This window comes from Salmo trutta, chromosome 14 (genome assembly GCF_901001165.1).
Source record: "Salmo trutta chromosome 14, fSalTru1.1, whole genome shotgun sequence".
NCBI lineage: Eukaryota > Metazoa > Chordata > Actinopteri > Salmoniformes > Salmonidae > Salmo > Salmo trutta.
Genome location: NC_042970.1, coordinates 52,813,518 through 52,837,497, shown reverse-complemented (window position 1 = coordinate 52,837,497; position 23,980 = coordinate 52,813,518). Strand labels below are relative to the sequence as shown.

The 23,980-nt window shown below is 42.7% G+C and overlaps 1 protein-coding gene across 2 annotated transcripts in view; it reads left to right on the top strand.

Moving 5' to 3' along the window:
* The window catches only part of LOC115208368 (cadherin-22-like), a 126,995-nt gene that overhangs the window by 9,867 nt on the left and 93,148 nt on the right, over positions 1-23,980 (top strand). For both annotated transcript variants that reach the window (XM_029776374.1, XM_029776373.1), the window contains one exon: positions 5,675-5,969. In XM_029776374.1, the coding sequence (XP_029632234.1) occupies positions 5,675-5,969 (295 nt within the window). The remainder of the gene's footprint in view (positions 1-5,674; positions 5,970-23,980) is intronic.

Genomic DNA, 23,980 nt, shown 5'->3' with positions numbered 1-23,980 from the left:
TCCAACATTAGGACTGTTTTCCTAAAGAAGTTAAATCCTCTTTGTGTTTTGTTTCCTTGCCATGATACTAACCAGTATCGCGATACTGGTATCATCCCGGCCCTAATACCATAATATTAAAACAAAATTGCACACTAGCCTACTGGGTGAAATAAAATATCAATTACAGCTATCACAATATATATTTTAATAGCAATAACATAGCTTTTGGTTTCGAATGGTCACCAAAAAGTAGGGCTCCCCCACCTCCCAATTCCTAATTGGCTATCAGATTACAACAAGGCTTCTCTAGGAAGTAATGATAGAATTAGCCGTTGCCAATGAGATACACTGAAAAGACAATATAAAAGAGGAATTATAAACTGAGTGGTTTGGGCATTGAATGCTGATTGGCTGAAAGCCATGGTATATCAGACCATATAACACGGGTATGACAAAACATTTATTTTTACTGCTCTATTTACGTTGGTAACCAGTTTATAATAGCAATTAGGCACCTCGGGGCTTTGTGGTATATGCACAATATACCACGGCTCAGTGCTGTATGCAGGCACTCCGCAACAAGAACAGCCCTTAGCCGTGGTATATTGGCCATATATCATACCCCCTCGGGCCTTTTTGGTTAAATATAGCATGTATGTTAATAATTGTCAATAATTGTTATATGGATGTGTGAGTGTGTGAGTGGGTGTACAGTGTGTGTATATGTCTGTGCATATGAATGGTACAGCGAAGGAGGGTGAATAGGAATATGTGAGCAGAGGCACAATGCCAATTCACTACACAAAATGTAGTATATCTGATCTCGTTTTTAACTTCAAATCAGCTGTCTCATTTGTAATGTCCTTCTGTAGGGTGGCTTGCCCTGAATCCAAAGTGACACCAGAGGGCTTCGTTAGTGTGTGGACCTCTACTTGGCAGGCAGTTCCATATCCCATCCACCCCTGCTCTTTCTCTGAGTCAGCCCTCAGCGTGCCCAGTTATGTATGTGTGAGACAGAGTGTAAGAGAGAGAAAGATAGTGTGTGTGTTTGTGCATATGTGCGCGTGTGTTTTTATCTGTGTGTGGGTGCCAGCATTTGTGTGTGTATGTGAGTATATGCACAGTCAGTTTCAGTGACATGGCTAGGGATATCAGACCTCAGGATAAGACCCAGATGCAGACACCCCCCACCTCTAGGGACGCCACCTGGTATCCTACCTGGTATCCTACCTACTCAGCGATGAGGGCTGGGTCAAGGATGTTCCTAGCGGGGACCCAGCACCTCTCCTCTGGACCATAACCCTCCCAGTCAATCCCCTGCCCCGAGGTCGAATGCTCAGCAGACACCTCACCGTGGTGAGACAGAGGTTTAATCCTTGATACATGAAATGTGGGATGCATACGGAGGGTAAGGGGCAACAGAAGACGAACAGCAGAGGGGCTATGGATCTTGGAAATGGGGAAGGGGCCGATAAAACTGGGGGAAAATTTGTAGGACTCTACCCGGAGGGGCAGATCCCGAGTAGACAGCCATACCCTCTGCCCAAGACAATAGCGGGAGCCGGGATCTGGTGGCCGAGTTCTCTTCCAGGTACACCGACAGCGGCGGATGAGTATCTGTGCAGAGGGTATGTTGACTTCTTTCTCTTGCTCCGGGAAGAGTGGTGGCAGATAACCCATGGAGCACTCGAAGGGCGAGAGCCCGGTGGCCGAGTAGGGAAGGGTGTTCTGGGAGTACTCCACCCACACGAGTTGCTGGCCCCAGGTGGTGGAGTTGGCCGAGACGAGGCACTGAAGAGTTGTCTCCAGGTCCTGATTGGCACACTCCGACTGGCCATTGGATTTGGTATGAAACCCGGAGGACAGGCTGGCCAACGACCCAATGAGTGTGCAGAACGCCTTCCAGAACCAGGACGAGAACTGAGGACCACGGTCGGAAACCATGTCCAACGAAAGTCCCTGGATCTGGAAGACGTGGTGCACCATGAGCTGGGCCGTCTCCTTGGCCGAAGGTAGCTAAGTGAGGGGAATGAAATGGGCGGCTTTGGAAAACCTGTCCACCACTGTGAGGATAGTGGTGTTGCCATCAGATGGAGGGAGACCAGTGACGAAGTCCAGGGACATATGTGACCAGGGTTGGTGATCGACAGGAAGAGGTTGAAGGAGGCCAGCTGGTGCTTGCCGAGGAGTCTTGTTCTGAGCACAGACAGAGCAGGCGGCGCCGGACGCGGAGATGTCCGGAACCATGGTGGGCCACCAAAAGCGTTGTCGCACAAAGGCCAGGGTCCAACGGGAGCCAGGGTGGCAGGCAAGCCTGGAGCAATGAGCCCATTCCAGGGCCGGGGAGTGGGCAGCGTCTGGGACAAACATCCGGTTAGCCGGGCCCCCCCACCCGCTCTGCCTCACGGACCTGGATCTCTATACCCCTGACGAGGGTAGCCGCAAGGCACGAGGTAGGAAGAATGGTCTCGGGGTTCGAGGGTGTAGAAGTGAGGCACTCGGGAAGCCGGGGTGGCCTTGAGAGACGCACTGCTGACAGTGGTGTTACTGGGGGTCTGGGAGGCTACTGTCATGGCCGACGGCCTCACAGATAATCTGTGGAATTGCTCCAGCAATGTATTCAAGGCACAGTCATGGCGTTCTGCCAAGGCCTGGAATCCATCCATAAGACCTCGGAGTAACTCCTCGTGTCTCCCAATGGTGGCTCCTTGGGAGGAGATGGCGCCGCAGAGTTGTTCCGAGTCTTTTGGGTCAGTCATGGCCAGTTCGTACTAGCAGACCTTGGGATAAGACCCAGATGCAGACAGTTCGAAGTAACAAAAGTTTATTACAAGAACATGGGCAGGCAAACGACAGGTCAAGGGCAGGCAGAGGTCAGTAATCCAGAGCAGAGTCCAAAAGGTTCAGAATGGCAGGCAGTCTCGGGATCAGGACAGGCAGAGGTCAGTAATCCAGGGCAGTGTCACAAGGTACAGAACGGCAGGCAGGCTCACGGTCAGGGCAGGCAGAATGGTCAAAACTGGGAAAAGTAGAAAACAGGGCCTAGAGAAAAATACAGGAGTACGAGAAAAACGCTGGTAGGCTTGATGAGACAAGCACAAGACAGGTGAAACAGATCAGGGTGTGACAAGGCAAGGGGGTTTCACGCCAACCACGGTGCTTCAGGCTAACTCTTGACTCTTTCCTCACACAGTTTGGATCTGGCACTCGCCTACCTGTCTGCGTGACATTATATGTAAACTAGTTGCTGAGGAAGCAGGCAGCATATAGCCCTATATGGTGCCATTCGGGACAAAGCTACTATTTCCCTCTGAGTGGGAGGTGACGTTATGAGTCATTGTTTTGTCCCAACTTTGTATTTTGTGTGCCAAGTGCCAACACCATTGTTTTGATAAATACCTCTCCAGCTCTTCTTTGTTCTTGATGGGAACGCTTACTGTTGGCCTAGGTGTGTCCCAAATGACACCCTATTCCCTATTTAGTGCTGTACTTTTGATTGGGCTGGTCAAAAGTTGTGCACTATACAGGGAATAGGGTGCCATTTGGGACGCCAGCCTACTGTTTGGTTGCAGGGGTTTTTAGCTAGAAATGGCGTGTTGACATTGCTAATGGTTATGATTGCTAAGCAAGTGAAGCCCTGGCTTTGACCTTTTGTTTGAAGTCCACAGCTTAGCCACGGCCTGAGTCACTCCACTGAGGACAGACTGACGGATGGACACATTGAGCCTGAAGGGGGAGAACGATCTGTCAAAAAAATATATATAATCACATTCATGCTGCGTTGTTGCCACGTGTGCCTGGTCACCACAAAATGTGTTTTGTTTGTTGGGAAAATGTAAAATGGTTCCGTATATGGTGCCATACTGTTTGTGTGTGTGTGTATGTAAACAGTACGTGTGATCAGAGAGCAAATATCCAAGTACTGCATTTGGACTTTGATGATAGAAAACCCTTTACATTCACTGAACACATTACAGTAATCAGGCTCCCTAAAGATGTTTGTGTATGTGTTTGGATGATGCGTATGGCATCACTGTTGATTCTTGTCTCCGCATCTACTCTAATATTCTTGAAAGACTTAATTGCAGTAAGTTGTCACAAGTTGATCAAAGACAGTGAGCAATAGAGAGACAGTCAGACAATGTGAAGGCAGGTAAAGAGAGAAGAGAGTCTTTCTTATCCCGTCACATATCTCCAGATATTGGAGAGCTTTCTACTGTCTTTCTACCGTATGGGCTATTGAAGTTTATTTTATTATTGCTGAAATATTGATACCCCCAAAAATAGTATATTTTCTCTCGGAGTGTTCATTAATTTGACATGGGGACAATTCAAAATGAAAAAAAGAGTGGGAAGGAATGAAAGAAAAGGCAATATGAAATCTGGGTTTTGCATTATTCCCCCATTTTACGACAAATACCACAGCAACAGCGATCGAGTCCTGTATTTAATCAAGCCTTTATAAAATATTAACGCTGGAGATGGGCATTTTCTCCCATTTTCTCCCTCAATTCCCACCTGTTTTGTGAGATGGGTCCTACTGGCTGAGTCCTGCGTTCTAATTTCAGATAGGGAGGGAGTAGCAGTTCGGATGTGCAATGAAGCCAAAGGGTATATAGGGGACTGTTAGAATGTATTTTAATCACATTAATAGAAGTCTTGGCAGATTTATAAGGGCTCTTTAACTTCATTCTTTGGCCCCTACCTTGTTCGTGTTCGTACCGCACCTTTAATAATCTATAGAAATGACTGATCTTCTAATTCAATGTGCCACTATTCTGTGAAGGGCACGCCATGTGGGAATTGAGTTAATCATAGGTAGCGCTGCAGTGTCTTTTGTCATAGTACATATGTTGACTGCCTTACTGGGAGGTGATGGCTTCTCCTCTTCCATCTCTTGCTGGCTGTGAAATAGGAACTTTGCTTCTTGATGACTAGATAGAACATCCTTGACGTAAAAGAAAGAGAAAAGCCTTGACCATACTATAAAGGGCATACTGTGAAGTGCTACAAATGTATATAATAAACATGTTGGGATTGGCAGGTTCAAGGCTGTTTTAGAATCTGACATTTTGAACATGTCATGTTCTTTTGAAGCATGGAATTGTTTATCAACTGTAGCTATGTAGAACTATCCCTCACTTTCTGTTAATCTTCTCTGATGTTGTTAAAGGTCCATCGCAGTCATACATGGGATTTTCCTGTGTTTTATATATATTTCCACACTATTAGGTTGGAATAATACTGTGAAATTGTGAAAATGATGATGCTGTTGAAAAGACCGCCTGAAATGTCGGCCTGCCCGGTGACATCACCAGGTGGTAAATTAGTTAATAGACCAATAAGAAAGAGTTCCAAACCTCTCTGCCAATAACAGCTAGTTGTCAGTTTTCCCTTCCCTACTCAGACCATTTCCAGACAGTCCTAGAAAAATTATTGCTTGAGAAATTGCTCCTTGCTTAGAAGCATTTTTTTTGGACCATTTTAATTGAAAACAATAACACTAAGGTACCCAAAGTGATTTGATATTGAGATAGAAACAGCTGCATTAGTCCTTTAAGTATTGCATTCACAATAGTGTCAACTGTCAATCAATGAAATCAATGCATTCTATAGAACCTTTTCAACAACATGTTATATACCTCCAGAAAGCATGAAATCTCAGCTTGACTTTGATTTCCTTGATTGCCAGATCCACACAGATTCGGACGAGGGCGAGGGGAACATCAAGTACACCATCTCTGGGGAAGGGGCGGGCACGATCTTCATCATCGACGAGCTGACGGGCGACATCCACGCCACCGAGCGATTAGACCGCGAGGAGCAGAGCTACTACACCCTCAGAGCTCAGGCCCGGGACCGGCTCACCAACCACCTGCTGGAATCCGAGTCAGAGTTTGTCATCAAAGTCCAGGATATCAACGACAGTGAACCCAAGTTCCTGGAAGGGCCCTATATCGGGAGTGTGGGAGAGCTTTCACAAATAGGTAAGGAGGGAGGGGTGTGTGTGTATTTGTGAAACAAAGGCGGTACTGGATTGCAGGAATGTGTTCTGACTATGTTCAGGTCTGATCATGAAGATGTGAGGAGTTCATTTTAAGTATCAGAGATACAGTATGTGTCCATAGGGAAAAGTGGTAGGGCCTTCATTACCTGTCATTGGGAGGACATTGAGGACATTAAATAATGATAACAGTGTTTGAAGAGACATTTGTTGATGGTACAATTTTTACCCAGGTCAGATTTGGACAATGCTACCCAATCCAGTCCCAAGATTACAATCGCCAGAGGTAAAAGTTTGAGAGTTTGTGAGGAAATGAGAAACGTTGTTAATGCCTGTGTGAGTGTTTTCGAGGTAATGTACAGAAAGAGTTTTGTGTGTGTGTCAGAGAGAGTCTACTTGTAAGTAGGGGATACTAGGCTAAATGTAATGTCTCTCGCTCTCCTTCGCTCCTGATTGGAATTAATTCCTGCCTTCTCAGCACGTTTTGGCCTTTTTTCTGCCGGCAGTGCTTATTGAAACAGGGGAACGAGAAGAGACAGAAGGCAAGATAACAGTGTAGAGAGAGACAGAGAGAGAGAGAGAAAGAGAGATGGGAGAATAGTTCATGTTCGCGCCCTCCATTTCTCCTCCTCCCACTTGTTCCCCCACCTCTCAGTCAAATTACACACTAAATTAGTGTGCACTCCATGTTTTATACATTCACTACAGTGCCAATGCTAATGAGATAACTGGAGTGCTTAGTCAAGCATTTCTCTCCGTTTAGTTTTCTGGTCATATTTGCTCTTCCTGTAGAACAACAGCTAATGGCGTTGCTGTGGCACCACTGTGATAAGGTCACAGTCACCGCGGTGCATGGTTGAGAGGCTGAGGGCTTGGGTGACAGACTGACGATCAATGATGCACACTTCAAACCAAACGCACAGCGCTAAGGACCACTGCGTTGGCCTAGTTGATGGTGGCGCTCACACTTCAATATGATGTATGCTAAAGTATACATAAATGTATTCACCAGAATTACTTGGTCGTAGTAGCAGCCATCTTATGATGGAAGAAGTTACACTTGTTAAATGTTTTTATGGAAAATGTGAATATGAAGCCTTGTGAGATCAATTTGAAATCAATTTCAATTTAATTGGAAACTATTGTTGGAATTGAAAAGTGAATGAATGACAATAAATAGTATATTATTCTCTTTCCAAACATACGTGTCAACTTTTAAATTAATGTGTTTTTTTAGCCATTCCATACAGGTCCCATACATTGAACTGCCATCAAGCTTTACAATTTGACTAATTGATTAGCACAAATCAGCATTTATTTCTGATGTTGTTTCACTCTATCCAGACACTTTAATCTGTGGCATGGAGTGAGACAAATGTGAGAACCACTGATCTGAGACGGTACTGGATGGAACGGTAATGGGAGCAGGTTTCCAGTATTATCCCAGGCTTCATTCCTAATGGCACCCTATTCCCTACATAGTGTACTGCTTTTTACCAGATGCCTAGTGGCCCTAGCGCACTACTGTATGTAGTAGGGTGCCATTTGGGAGACATCTTCAGCCAGTAGCATGCACATGCTCACTGTGCTTTTTATGGCCTTGGTAGAAAGCTGGTCCGCAATAATAAAAAGAAAGTAATCACAAGGCAGCCTGCGGTATATTCATTTCCACTTATCGCTCCTGTCATGTTCTTCCTAACATGGCCCTGTCATAGCTCATGGCCCCTATGAGAGAGGGCCCGGGAACCAAAATATTTTTCTTTACATATCATTCAAAGTCTGCTTGTTGTTTCGGCTCGGTTAACGCCTAGGAAGAGAGGAGGGGAGAATAAACTAGGCCTGTCAGGCCGAAGATGAATGCCGAGGGATCATTCGCCGCCGTCCTGTGAAAACATGGCCTGGCTAATGAAATCGGAGTCCTAAATCAAATTTCTGTCACGACGTTGATTGAATTTTGCATTGAGCCGTGTGAATGTCTTCATGTTCGGACCATTGGTTGAACAGGAATAGAGTCGTGCTGTGGCTGTTTCACCTCTGTATTAAGGGCCCTACACATGTTCTATGTAGTAAGTTTAGTTTAGTTTATTAGGATCCCCATTAGCTACTTCACATGCAGCAGTTACTCTACCTGGGGTCCACATAAAACATACAAATACTTGACAAAGTACACAACAATAATAGACAAGAACAACATAAGATATTACATTAAATTAAAAAAATATATATTTTTATAAAAAATGAAATAAAATAAGAGTTATAATGTACAGTTGAAGTCGGAAGTTTACATACACCTTAGCAAATTACATTTAAACTCAGTTTTAAAAAATTCCTGAAATTTAATCCTAGTAAAAATTCCCTTTCTTAGGTCAGTTAGGATCACCACTTTATTTTAAGAATGTGAAATGTCAGAATAATAGTAGAGAAAATTATTTATATCAGCTTTTATTTCTTTCATCACATTCCCAGTGGGTCAGAAGTTTACATACACTCAATTAGTATTTGGTAGCATTGCCTTTAAACTGTTTAACTTGGGTCAAACGTTTTGGGTAGCCTTCCACAAGCTTCCTACAATAAGTTGGGTGAATTTTGGCCCATTCCTCCTGAGAGAGCTGGTGTAACTGAGTCAGGTTTGTAGGCCTTGCTCACACGCACTTTTTCAGTTCTGCCCACAAATTTTCTATAGGATTGAGGTCAGGGCTTTGTGATGGCCACTCCAATACCTTGACTTTGTTGTCCTTAAGCTATTTTGCCACAACTTTGGAAGTATGCTTGGGATCATTGTCCATTTGGAAGACCCATTGGCGACCAAGCTTTAACTTCCTGACTGATGTCTTTAGATGTTGTTTCAATATATCCACATAATTTTCCTACCTCATGATGCCATCTATTTTGTGAAGTGTACCAGTCCCTCCTGCAGCAAATCACCCCCTCAATATGATGCTGCCACCCCTGTGCTTCACGGTTGGAATGGTGTTCTTTGGCTTGCAAGCCTCCCCATTTTCCCTCCATACGTAACGATGGTCATTATGGCCAAACTGTTCTATTTTTGTTTCATCAGACCAGAGGACATTTCTCCAAAAAGTTCAGTCTTTGTTCCCATGTGCAGTTGCAAACCATAGTCTGGCTTTTTTATGGCGGTTTTGGAGCAGTGGCTTATTCCTTGCTAAGCGGCCTTTCAGGTTATGTCAATATAGGACTTGTTTTACTGTGGATATAGATACTTTTCTACCTGTTTCCTCCAGCATCTTCACAAGGTCCTTTGCTGTTGTTGTTCATCTGTTCATCTTGTTGTTCATCTCTAGGAGACAGAACGCGTCTCCTTCCTGACCGGTACGATAGCTGCGTGGTCCCATGGTGTTTATACTTGTGTACACTTGTGTACTATTGTTTGTACAGATGAATGTGGTACAATTTGAAAATTGCTCCCGAGGATGAACCAGACTTGTGGAGGTCTACACATTTTTTTCTGAGGTCTTGGCTGATTTCTTTTGATTTTCCCATGATGTCAAGCAAAGAGTCACTGAGTTTGAAGGCAGGCCTTGAAATTCATCCACAGGTACACCTCCAATTGACTCAAATGATGTCAATTAGCCTATCAGAAGCTTCTAAAGCCATGACATAATTTTCTGGAATTTTCCAAGCTGTTTAAAGGCACAGTCAACTTAATGTATGTAAAAGTCTTACCCACTGGAATTGTGTTCCTTTTGTCCAGGTGTGAAAGGGCAGTGTGGAGTGCAATAGAGATTGCATCATCTGTGGATCTGTTGGGGCGGTATGCAAATTGGGTGGGTCTAGGGTTTCTGGGATAATGGTGTTGATGTGAGCCGTGACCAGCCTTTCAAAACACTTCATGGCTACAGACGTGAGTGCTACAGGTCGGTAATCATTTAGGCAGGTTACCTTAGTGTTCTTGTATTGGTCTGCTTAGGGCTAGGCCCCTTTTTTCTCAATTTCTGCCTAAATGACGTGCCCAAAGTAAACTGCCTGTTGCTCAGGCCCTGAAGCCAGGATATGCATATAATTTGTACCATTGGAAATAAAACACTTTAAAGTTTGTAGAAATTTTTAAATAATGTAGGAGAATATAACACAATAGATATGGTAGGAGAAAATCCAAAGAAAAGCTCCCTGGATGCACTTCCTATGGCTTCCACAGGGTGTCAGCAGTCTATGTTCAAGGTTTCAGGCTTGTAACTTCAAAAACGAATACGAAATATCAGTTTTAGTACAGGGACACAATCTTGGAAATTCGTGTTTGCGCACGCCATGAAGACAGGACGCACCTGCTAAAATCAGTTTCCTATTGAACATACTTATTTCCTAAGAAATATTATAGTTTGATTACATTTTAGGGTATCTGAGGAGTAAATAGAAATGTATTTTGACTTGTTGAAACAAAGTTTCTCTATGTTGAATGAGTGGATTACTCACATCGATGGCGCCAATTAAACAGACATTTTGGGATATAAGGAAGGATTTTATCTAACAAAACGACACGTTATAGCTGGGGTCCTTTGGATTACAAATCAGAGGAAGATTTTCAAAAAGTAAGTGAATATTTAAATCGCTATTTGTGAATTTATTAAACCTGTGCCGGTGGAAAAATATTTTGATGTGGGACGCCGTCCTCAAACAATCGCATGGCATGTTTTCGCTGTAATAGCTACTGTAAATCAGACAGTGCAGTTCGATTAACAAGAATCTAAGCTTTCAACCGATATAAGACACTTATATGTACCTAAATGTTTAACATCCATAATATTTATGATTATTTATTTGAATTGCACGCCCTCCAGTTTGACCGGAAGTTGTCCTGCTAGTGGGACTCCTAGGCCTAAAAGGTTAAAACATGTTTGTATTACAGACTCAGACAGGGAGAGGTTGAAAATGTCAGTGAAGACACTTGCCAGTTTGTCAGCACATGCTCGCAGTACACGTCCTGGTAATCCATCTGGCCCTGCGGCCTTGTGAATGTTGACCTGTTTAAAGGTCTTGCCAACTTTGGTAAGGAAAGCGTGATCACACAGTCTTCCGGAATAGATGGTGCTCTCATGCATGTTTCAGTGTTATTTGCCTCGAAGCGAGCATAGAAGTAGTTTAGCTCATCTGGTAGGCTCGTGTCACTTGGCAGCTCTCGGCTGTGCTTCCCTTTGTAGTCTGTGATGGTTTGCAAGCCCTTCCACATCCAACGAGCGTCAGAGCCAGTGTAGTACGATTCAATCTTAGTCCTGTATTGACACTTTGCCTGTTTGATGATTGGTCGGAGGGCATAGTTGGATTTCTTATAAGCTTCCGAGTTAGAGTCCCACTCCTTGAAAGAGGCAGCTTTAGCCTTTAGCTCAGTGCGGATGTTGCCTGTAATCCATGGCTTCTGGTTAGGGTATGTACGTACGGTCACTTTGGGGACGACGTCATCGATGCACTTATTGATGAAGCCAATGACTGATGTGATGTGATCCTCAATGTCATCGGAGGAATCCTGGAACTTATTCCAGTCTGTGCTAGCAAACAGTCCTGTAGCTTAGCATCTGCTTAATCTGACCACTTTTTTATTGGTTGGGTCACTGGTGCTTCCTGCTTTCATTTCTGTTTGTAAGCAGGAATCAGGAGGATAGAATTATGGTCAGATTTGCCAAATGGAGGGCGAGGGAGAGCTTTTTATGCGTCTCTGTGTGTGGAGTAAAGGTGGTCCAGAGTTTTTTTCCCTCTGGTTGCACATTTAACATGCAGATAGAAATTTGGTAAGACGGAAGTTTCCCTGCATTAAAGTCCCCGGCTACTAGGAGTGCTGCCTCTGGGTGAGCGTTGTCCTGTTCGTGCCTCTGGTTGAGCATTGTCCTGTTTACAGCTCATTCAATGCTGTCTTAGTGCCAGCATCAGTCTGTGGTGGTATGTAGACAGCTCTGAAAAGTACAGATGTAAACTCTGTAGGTAGATAGTGTGGTCTACAGCTTATCATTAGATACTCTACCTCAGGCGAGCAAAACCTCGAGACTTCTTTAGATATCGTGCACCAGCTGTTGTCTACAAAAATACATAGTACGCCGCCCCATGTCTAACCAAACGCCGCTGTTCTGTCCTGCTGATACAGCATATAACCAGTATGTTGATAATGTTGTCGTTCAGCCACAACTCCGTGAAGCATAAGATATTACAGTTTTGAATTTCCTGTTGGTAGTTTAATCTTCAGCATAGGTCATTGATTATTTTCCAAAGTTTTCACGTTTGCTAGCAGAATGGAAGGAAGTGGGGGTTTATTCGATCGCCTACGAATTCTCAGAAGGCAGCCCGCCCTCTGGCCCCTTTTTCTCCGCCTTCTCTGCATGCAAATAACGGGGATCTGGGCCTGTTCCTGGGGAAGCAGTATATCATTCACATCGGGCTCGTCGGACTCGTTAAAGGAAAAAAAGGATTCTGCCAGTCCGTGGTGATCAATCGCAGTTCTGATACAGAAAAGTTATTTTCGGTCATAAGAGACGGTAGCAGCAACAATATGTACAAAATAAGTAAAAAAATAAGTTACAAACAACGCAAAGAATCGAACAAAAAACACAATTGGTTAGGAATACATAAAACGTCAGCCTTGTTCTGCGGCTCCATCTTGTCAGATGCTTTATTCAGTACTTTTAAAGCTCTTTTGGCAGCGATTACAGACTTGAGTCTTCTTAGGTATGATTCTGCACGCTTGACACACCTGGATTTGGGGAGTTTCTCCCATTCTTCTCTGAAGATCCGCTCAAGCCCGTCAGGTTGAATGGGGAGTGTTGCTACACAGCTAGTTTCGGGTCTCTCCAGAGATGTTCGTTCGGGTTCAAGTATGTGCTCTGGCTGGGCCACTTAAGGACATTCAGAGACTTGTCCGAAAGCCATTCCTGCATTTTCTTGATGGTGTTCTTATGGTCGTTGTCCTGCTGGAAGGTGAACCGTCGCCCGAGTCTGAGGACCTGAGTGCTCTGGAGCAAGTTTTCATCAAGGATTTCTCTGTACTTTGCACCGTTCATCTTTCCCTCAATCCTGACTAGTTTCCCAGTCCTTGCCGCTGAAAAATATCCCCACAGCATGATGCTGCTACCAATATGCTTCACCATAGGATGGTGCCAGGTTTCCTCTAGACGTTATGCTTGGCATTCAGGCCAACAAGTTCAATCATGGTTTCATCAGACCAGAGAATTTTCTTTCTCATGGTCTGAGAGTCCTTTAGGTGCCTTTTGGCAAACCCCAAGAGGGCTGTCATGTGCCTTTTACTGAGGAGTGGCTTCGTTTGGCCCCTCTACCATAAAGGCCTGATTGGTGGAGTGCTGCAGGGATGGTTGTCCTTCTGAAAAGGTTCTCCCATCTCCACAGAGGAACTCCGGAGCTCTGTCAGCGTGATCATTGGGTTCTTGTTCACCTCCCTGACCAAGGCCTTTCTACCCCGATTGCTCAGTTTGGCCGGAAGAGTCTTGGTGGTTCCAAACTTCCTCCATTTAAGAATGATGGAAGCCCTGTGTTCTTGGGGACCCTCAGTTCTGCAGAAATGTTTTGGTACCCTACCCCAGATCTGTGCCTCAACACAATCCTGTCTCTGAGCTCTATGGACAATTCCTTAAAGCTCTTGGCTTGCTTTTTGCTCTCACATTCACTGTCAACTGAGGGACCTTATATAGACAGGTGTGTGCCTTTCTAAATCATGTCCAATCAATTTAATTTATCACAGATGGACTCCAATCAAGTTGTAGAAACATCTCAAGAATGATGAATGGAAACAGGATGCACCTGATCTCAATTTCGAGTCTCATAGCAAAGGGTCTGAATACTTATGTAAATAAGGTATTTCATTTTTAAACATTTTCTACAAACCTGTTTTCACTTTGTCATTATGGGGTATTGTGTGTAGATTGATGAGGACATTTTTTTATTTAATCCATTTTAGGATAAGGCTGTAACATAACAAAATGTGGAAAAAGGGAAGGGCTCTGAATACTTTCTGAATGCAGGCCTGTGAAAAAGTATTTGCCCCCTTTCTAATTTTCTCTACTTTTGCATATTTTTATACAGAATGTTATCAGATCTTAAACCAAAACCTAATATTAGGAACCTGAGTGAACAAGTAAATCAACAATTACATACTTATTTAATTTGTGTCACCTTTAGCTGCAATGACCCCAATCAAGCGCTTGCTGCAGATGTTGATCAGTCTCTCACGTTGCTGTGGAGGAATTGTGGCCCAGTCTTCCATACAGAACTGCTTTAACTCAGTGACGTTTGTGGGTTTTGAAGCATTAACTGCTAATTTCTAGTCCTGCCACAACATCTCAATAGGGATTAGGTCTGGACTTTGACTAGGCCATTCCAAAACTTACAATTTGTTGCTTTTTAGATATTTTCAGGTAGACTTGACTGTGCGTTTTAGATCATTGTCTTGCTGCATGACCCAGCTGCGCTTCAGCTTCAGCTCACAGAAGATGGCCTGACATTCTCATATAGAATTATCTGATACAGAGGAGAATTCATGGTTCCTTCCATTATCGTCGTCCAGGTCCCGAGGCAGCAAGGCATCCTTAAACCATCACACTAGCACCATCATGCTTGATCGTTTGTATAAGGTTCTTACTGTGGAATGCAGTGTTTGGTTTTCGTCAGGCATAATGGGACCCATGTCGTCCATAGGGCATTCTTCCAAGAGTCTTGATGATCATCCAGGTGCTTCCAGGTGCTTTTTGGCAAACTTGAGTCAACGTTTTGGACGAGATGAGTCACATTAAGGCTGCATGATGCAAATGATTTGAAAAAAGTTGCATGAAAGGCATGAGCTCTGATTCGTTTCTTGTGCAGGCTGCACACACTTCATCAGTCTGTCATACACAATTTGACAGGCGCTTGATAATATTCTCACCAGGCCTCGAATTTCCCGGCGGCAAGTGTTAGCCCATGCCTGTCATGTGATCGGGTCCTCTCACAGGCATCTAAGCTAAGAAGTAGGCTACAAGTGAAGACAGACACATCGGGGACGCAACTGCACACTACCCTTATCAAATTCCGAGGCACATATTGAAGATATTAGAACTGTTCACATTTAGCCTATTTTTCGTCAGTCAACAAGATGAGTAGGCTTAACGAACAGCAAAAGCACTAGCCTATGTCAATCTACTATCCCCCATATTACAAAAGTTGTCATTCTGTGCAAGAAATACATATTCCAAATATACTCTGGGACAGTTGTGGAATGCGATAGATCCAAATTAATACAACCACTTGCATTAAAAAAACTTTTAAAAGCAATGAGGCTGATGCAACAGATCAGAACGTTTCGCTTGAAATGTTGATAAAACTACAGCATTAGGCTATTTCTTCACATTATAAATGCAGCAATACGCATAGGGCAGTATGTAATTCTTTATTATAAAGGTGCATTTTTATGGTGAAAATGATCTTCCCCAAACTTGAAACTCACACACTGCCTATGTATGCCAGTTAGGCTCTACACCGGTTGTAAGGCAGATTCATGTGGTTAATTTTAAGAAGTTATTTGGACACATTAGTTGTGATACAAACCTTGAGGTAGGCTACATGAGGTGTGTGACTATGATTTCAAAATGTGCTGTTTCTTGCCTTGCTGCACGCGCTGGGCATCATTCACAAGTTATAATACATCATTCATCATTCAAGTGATAGGCTAATACTGTTACCCATCAGACTATTCTTAATTGAATGTTGTCTTTACAAATACTAAATAATATATGTGTGAAATTAGTTTTGATTGAGAATGGACAATTATCATGCACCTGTCTTGGAACAAGGGCATGGGGAAAAATACACATCTATGGAGGACGCTTTTCCCGTGGTTCATTTTCATGCCTGTTGTAAAGCGAAGCTTTACTCTTAATATTAGGAACGTTGATAAATAAATATAGTAGGTCTAGTCTATTGAAAGCTGATGGAATCCTCCTCTTTATAATAGAGGCCATCAAAACTATGTTTTCTCGCGCAATTGCATAGCCTATAGAAATGTTGCAGAACATGAATTTATGGGCTCTTATGAAGTGTTTGATTCGATCTTCGGTCACATTTGCATTGATGTCAGAGTGATTAGAGAGACAATAGAGTGCTGAGTACCAGGCAGTTAGCAAGTTTGGTAGACTACTAATGACCATCAGCAGCATCAGCTCTTGGAGAAGCCTAGTTACTGTGAATAAACGGTCTCGTGGAATTTGACTGCGGTCATGAAACGTGGTAATATGGTCACCATAACAGCCCTACCCTCAACCATTAAAGACTATCATGCATGTTGTTGATGTTAGTTCTGTGTGTGCAGTTAAGGGCAAGGCGTACTGCTTTGTTTTGAGTCAGGTGCAGCTTCACTAGGTCTTTCTTTGCTGCACCTGACCATATTACCGGCTATTAATCAAGATGGGACAAGATTAGAGCCTGAACAACTAGTACAGTTGATCTTTGTGACAAAAATGCAGAACATCTTTTTATAACAGACGTATCTCTCCCCATCTTCACAACAACTTTGTCAATATGACTTGAGCATGATAACTGACCATCCAATGTTTTTTGTTTTTTTAACCAATGTTACTCCGCTTCTCCAACTTGTTCAATGGTCACACCCTTAATGCACAACTCCAGTTGAGGTTTAGGTCAAAGAGAATGCTTTGAACCAAATACAATGCTTTTATTTTTATATTTATTTAAAAGCAGTTTATTGTTAATTACCCATTCTGACACTGACTATAATTGCTTGCAAAGACTCTCAGTGAGGTTACTGGCTGTAGGTGCTGATGTGTAGAGTGTGTAATCATCAGCATACATAGTCATTTTTACATAGTAAATCATTTGTAAAAGTAAACAAGAGTAATGGCCCAAGGCAACTCACCTGAGGGATACCACACTGTACATTTCTGATGTTAGAGAAGCTTCTGTTGAAGAAAACTCTCTGAGTTCTATTGGATAATTAACTCTCCAACCATGTGATGGCAGGTGATGAAAAGCCACAACAAGCTAGTTTTATCAATAACAAATGATGATCAATAACTTCAAATGCTGCAATGAAATCTAACAATACAGCTACAACTATCATCTTATTATCCATTTATTTTAGCCAATCATCAGCCATCTTAGTCAGTGCATTAGAAGCTAAGTCCCCTTCCCAAATGCATCCTGAAATCAGTAGTTAACTTGTTCAAACACAATTTCCTCCATTAGTTTACTAAGAACAGGCAGAAAACTGATTGGGCGGCTATTTGAGCAAGCTTTACTATTTTAGGCAGTGGAATTACTTTATCATCCTTCCAAACCTTTGAACACACTCCATTAGGCTTTGGTTAAAGAGATTGCAAATAGTGTTGGCAATACAGTCTGCTAGCATTTTCAATTGTTTTCCCATATAAGTTGTCTATACCTGGTAGCTTATCATTATTAATGGATAACAAACATTTTTTCCACCTCTTCCACACAAACTTGACCAGGCAATCCTTCGCTTTCATTATTAGATCTTTAATACACAAATATCATGGTTCACTGATCAATGTTGTCATTTCACTTCTCAGTTTTTTCACTTTACTGGTAAAATAGTCATTGAAATGACGGGCTATAACAAAAGATGTTGTTATAATTGACCCATCAACTTGAATGATTGAGTTTTCTGCCCATAATATAATGTATGGTGCTCCAAAGTCTTTTCCCATAGTTTTTTATGTCATTTATCTTGTTTTGGTTATATCATTCTTATTTTTGTGTTGTTAAGTTTAGTCACAACAGTATGTCAACCAGTCAGCTGAGCAGCCTGAGTTGTTTGCCACCTTTTTTGCATCATTTATTTGAACCATAACATTTTTCAACTCATCATCGATCCAGAGGGCTCTATCAGTTCTCACAGTTAGTTTCTTAATAGGTGCTTGCTTGTCAACAATTGTCAATAAAAAAATTATAAGTGCTGCATCTGGATTCTACTCCAAATACACAATATTATCTTCAACAAAAGAGTCCTTAGAAAACATTTTGTATGATCTCTTATAAATAACTTTAGGCCCTGCCTTTGGTACTTTGTCTTCCCTTTTTATTGCCACAATGTTATGTTCACTAGAGCCAATTGGAACTGAAATTGCTTTGGAGCAAAGCTCTGCAGCAATGGTGAAGATATGATCAATACAAGTGGATGTCACAGATCCAACACTATTGGTATATAGTAGTTGGTTGAGTGATAACCTGAGTCATGTTACAGGCATTAGTCACAGTAAGAAGCTTCCTCTTGAGGGGACACATATACTGAACAAAAATATAAACGCAACATGCAACAATTTCAACGATTTTATTGAGTTACAGTTCATATAAGGAAATCATTCAATTGAAATAATTTCATTAGGCCATAATTTATGGATTTCACGTGACTGGGAATACAAATATGCATCTGTTGGTCACAGTACCTTAAAAAAAAGATAGGGGCGTGGATCAGAAAACCAGTCAGTATCTGGCATGACCACCATTTGCCTCACGCAGTGCGACACATCTCCTAGAGTTGATCAGGCTGTTGATTGTGGCTTGTGGAATGTTGTCCCACTCCTTTTCAATGGCTGTGCGCATTTGCTGGATATTGGCAGGAACTGGAACACGCTGTCGTACACATCGATCCAGAGCGTTCCAAACGTGCTCAATTGGTGACATGTCTGGTGAGTATGCCGGCCATGGAAGAACTTGCCTCCAGGAACTGTGTGTACATTCTTGCAACATGGGGCCATGCATTATCATCCTGAAACATGAGAAGAAGGTGGCGGATGAATGGCATAAAATTGCCATCAATAAAATGCAATTGTGTTCATTGTCCGTAGCTTATGCCTGCCCATAACATAACCCTACCACCACCATAGGGCACTCTGTTCACAGCTTTGACATCAGCAAACTGCTCGCTCACACGATGCCATACACGTGGTCTGTGGTTGTGAGGCCGGTTGGACCTAGTGCCAAATTCTCTAAAACAATGCTAGAGGCAGCTTATGGTAGAGAAATTAACATTCAATTATCTGGCAACAGCTCTGGAGGACATTCCTGCAGTCAGCATGCCAGTTGCACGCTCCCTCAAAACTTTAGACATATGTGGCATTGTGTTGTCTCACAAAACTGCACATTTCAGAGTGGCCTTTTATTGTCCCCAGCACAAGGTGCACCTGTGTAGTGATCACGCTGTACACCTTCTTGATATGTCACACCTGTCAGGTTGATGGATTATCTTGGTTAAGGAGAAATGCTCACTAACAGGGATGTAAACACATTTGTGCACAAAATTTGAGAGAAATTTCTTGTTTTTTTATTTCAGCTCACAAAACATGGGACCAACACTTTACATGTTGCTTTGATATTTTTGTTCAGTGTAGATGATAACCAGTTATATTCAGGTCACCAAGCAGAGAAATGTCTCTGTTAGCGTCAGAGACATTATCTATCATCACACACACATTCTCCAGTTACTGACAGTTTTCAGTTGGTGCATAGTTTGCACTTGGTAGTTAGGTGTTGCAGGACATGTTATGAAGGTTATACTTTTAGATCTATGAAAAGGGATCAAAATGTCGATAGATAAAAGTTTATGAATATAGAGTACCACAGTATGAGTCATAATACCAATACAACCTAGCAGTCAAACAAGGAAATGGTTCCAATAGTTTTTCCACCATTCATTTTTCCCATTGGCGTTTTTAGAAACACTTCAAACAAAGTCTGTGTTTCATGTAGGCTTTCCCTGGCATGAGGTTTTGATAACCGTGTAAATCTCTCTAGGACAAGGTGCCTTTTATAAATATATTCGATTGTGTTTATCCCCAAAAAATGTAATGCTAATTGGCTGCTAATGTGGCTATCATAAAAAAAACTAATGCCATGAAGATCTGGATGAGACTGCTGAATCGAAGCAAAGGTACGAATCTATGGATTAACTAGCTAATGTTAGCTAAATGTAGTAATGAATACATTGGCTAACTTTCTTTAAATGGACAATTCTTTGAACTGTCTTGTGCAAGTTTTAAATTGACACAAAACCTGTTAGCAAAGGTGTCAGCTAGAGATAACGTGCAGGAGCTTGAAGGGATTTGTATTCTTGTATGATGTATACTTTGATGCTAATGAGTATTTTCGAATCTGAGAGTAAATATATACATACATATACAGTACCAGTCAAAAGTTTGGACATACTCTTTTATACATTGTAGAATAATAGTGAAGACATCAACATTATGAAATAACACTTATGGAATAATGAAGTAACCAGAGAAGTGATCTTAAACAATTCAAAATATATTTTATGTTTGAGATTCTTCAAAGTAACCACCCTTTGCCTTAAGGACAGCTTTGCACACTCTTGGCATTCTCACAACCATGAGGTTGTCACCTGGAATGCATTTCAATTAACAGATGTGCCTTGTTAATTTGTGGAATTTCTTTCCTTCTTAATGTGTTTTAGCCAATCAGTTGTTTTGTGACAAGGTAGGGGTGGTATACAGAAGATTTGGTATTTGGTAAAAGACCAAGTCTATATTATGGCAAGAACAGCTCAAATAAGCAAGGAGAAGCGAAAGTCCATCATTACTTTAAGACATGAAGGTCAGTCAATTATAAGGAACATTTCAAGAACTTTGAAAGTTTCTTCAAGTGCAGTCGCAAAAACCATCAAGCACTATGATGAAACTGGCTCTCATGAGGACAGCCACAGGAAAGGAAGACCCAGAGTTACCTATGTTGCAGAGGATAAGTTGATTAGAGTTACCAGCCTCAGAAATTGCAGCCCAAATAAATGCTTCACTGAGTTCAAGTAACAGACACATGTCAACATCAACTGTTCAGAGGAGACTGTGTGAATCAGGCCTTCATGGTTGAATTGCTGCAAAGAAACCACTACTAAAGGACACCAATAATAAGAAGAGACTTGCTTGGGCCAAGATACCCGAGCAATGGACATTAGACCGGTGAAAATCCAACCTTTCGTCTGATGAGTCCAAATTAGAGATTTTTGGTTCTAACCGCCTTGTCTTTGTGACACACAGAGTAGGTGAACGGATGATCTCCGCATATGTGGTTCCCACCGTGAAGCATGGAGAAGGAGGTGTGATGGTGTGGGGGTGCTTTGCTGGTGACACTGTCTGTGATTTATGTAGAATTCAAGGCACACTTAACCAACATGGGTACCACAGCATTCTGCAGCGATATGCCATCCCATCTGGTTTGCCCTTAGTGGGACCTTTATTTGTTTTTTCAACAGGACAATGACCCAACACACCTCCAGCCTGTGTAAGGGCTATTGACTAAGAAGGAGAGTGATGGAGTGATGCATCAGATGACCTGGCCTTCACAATCACCGACCTCAACCCAATTGAAATGGTTTGGGATGAGTTGGACTGCAGAGTGAAGGAAAAGCAGCCAACAAGTGCTAGGCATATGTGGGAACTCCTTCAAGATTGTTGGAAATGGATTCCAGGTGAAGCTGGTTGAGACAATGCCAAGAGTGTGCAAAGGGTGGCTAATCTGAAGAATCTAAAATCTAAAATATATTTTAACACTTGTTTATTAAGACTTTTTTGGTTACTTCATGATTCCATTTTTTTCACCTTTATTTAACCAGGTAGGCTAGTTGAGAACAAGTTCTCATTTACGACTGCGACCTGGCCAAGATAAAGCAAAGCAGCGCGACACAAACAGCAACACAGAGTTACACATGGAATAAGCAAACATACAGTCAATAATACAATAGAAAAAGTATATATACAGTGTGTGCAAATGAGCTAGGATAAGTGAGGTAAGGCAATAAATAGGCCATAGTGGCGAAATAATTACAATATAGCAATTAAACACTGGAGTGATAGATGTGCAGAAGATGAGGGTGCAAGTAGAGATACTGGGGTGCAAAGGAGCAAAATGAATAAAATAAATAACAGTTTGGGGATGAGGTAGTTGGATAGGCTATTTACATATATGTTTTTTCATAGTTTTGATGTCTTCACTATTATTCTACAATGTAGAAAATAGTAAAAATAAAGATAAACCCTTGAATGAGTAGGTGTGTCCAAACTTTTGACTGGTATATATACTGCTCAAAAAAATAAAGGGAACACTTAAACAACACATCCTAGATCTGAATGAAAGAAATAATCTTATTAAATACTTTTTTCTTTACATAGTTGAATGTGCTGACAACAAAATCACACAAAAATAATCAATGGAAATCCAATTTATCAACCCATGGAGGTCTGGATTTGGAGTCACACTCAAAATTAAAGTGGAAAACCACACTACAGGCTGATCCAACTTTGATGTAATGTCCTTAAAACAAGTCAAAATGAGGCTCAGTAGTGCGTGTGACCTCCACGTGCCTGTATGACCTCCCTACAATGCCTGGGCATGCTCCTGAGGGATCTCCTCCCAGACCTGGACTAAAGCATCCCCCAACTCCTGGACAGTCTGTGGTGCAACGTGGCGTTGGTGGATGGAGTGAGACATGATGTCCCAGATGTGCTCAATTGGATTCAGGTCTGGGGAACGGGCAGGCCAGTCCATAGCATCAATGCCTTCCTCTTGCAGGAACTGCTGACACACTCCAGCCACATGAGGTCTAGCATTGTCTTGCATTAGGAGGAACCCAGGGCCAACCGCACCAGCATATGGTCTCACAAGGGGTCTGAGGATCTCATCTCGGTACCTAATGGCAGTCAGGCTACCTCTGGCGAGCACATGGAGGGCTGTGCGGCCCCCCAAAGAAATACCACCCCACACCATGACTGACCCACCACCAAACCGGTCATGCTGGAGGATGTTGCAGGCAGCAGAACGTTCTCCACGGCGTCTCCAAACTCTGTCACATCTGTCACGTGCTCAGTGTGAACCTGCTTTCATCTGTGAAGAGCACAGGGCGCCAGTGGCGAATTTTCCAATCTTGGTGTTCTCTGGCAAATGCCAAACGTCCTGCACGGTGTTGGGCTGTAAGCACAACCCCCACCTGTGGACATCGGGCCCTCATACCACCCTCATGGAGTCTGTTTCCGACCGTTTGAGCAGACACATGCACATTTGTGGCCTGCTGGAGGTCATTTTGCAGGGCTCTGACAGTGCTTCTCCCGCTCCTCCTTGCACAAAGGCGGAGGTAGCGGTCCTGCTGCTGGGTTGTTGCCCTCCTACGGCCTCCTCCACGCCTCCTGATGTACTGGCCTGTCTCCTGGTAGCGCCTCCATGCTCTGGACACTACGCTGACAGACACAGCAAACCTTCTTGCCACAGCTCGCATTGATGTGCCATCCTGGATGAGCTGCACTACCTGAGCCACTTGTGTGGGTTGTAGACTCCGTCTCATGCTACCACTAGAGTGAAAGCACCGCCAGCATTCAAAAGTGACCAAAACATCAGCCAGGAAGCATAGGAACTGAGAAGTGGTCTGTGGTCCCCACCTGCAGAACCACTCCTTTATTGGGGGTGTCTTGCTAATTGCCTATAATTTCCACCTGTTGTCTATTCCATTTGCACAACAGCATGTGAAATTTATTGTCAATCAGTGTTGCTTCCTAAGTGGACAGTTTGATTTCACAGAAGTGTGATTGACTTGGAGTTACATTGTGTTGTTTAAGTGTTCCCTTTATTTTTTTGAGCAGTGTATATATAATATATTCATAAAAGTCACCTTGTCCGAGAGAGATTTACACGGTTATCAAAGCGTCTCACCAGGGTAAGCCTACACAAACATAGCCCTTTTTTAAAGTGTTTATAAAATCCCCTATAGGAAAAATGGATGGTCGAAGAAATTATTGGAACCATTCCCTGTTTGACCACTAGGTTTTATGGGTATTATGAGAGCTCCACTTAGGGGCTCTATTGTCAGAACATTAGTGGTAGAGATAGCATTAGCATGTTTTTGTGAGTGCTAGTCTCTCTGCCCACCTACGGTACATTCATGGTCTCTGTAGTGTCCTACTGTATAGTGTAGCTGCCCTATTATGCTCCAATGTACCTGTTAAAATATATTGGGTAAAAGCAGCAGCT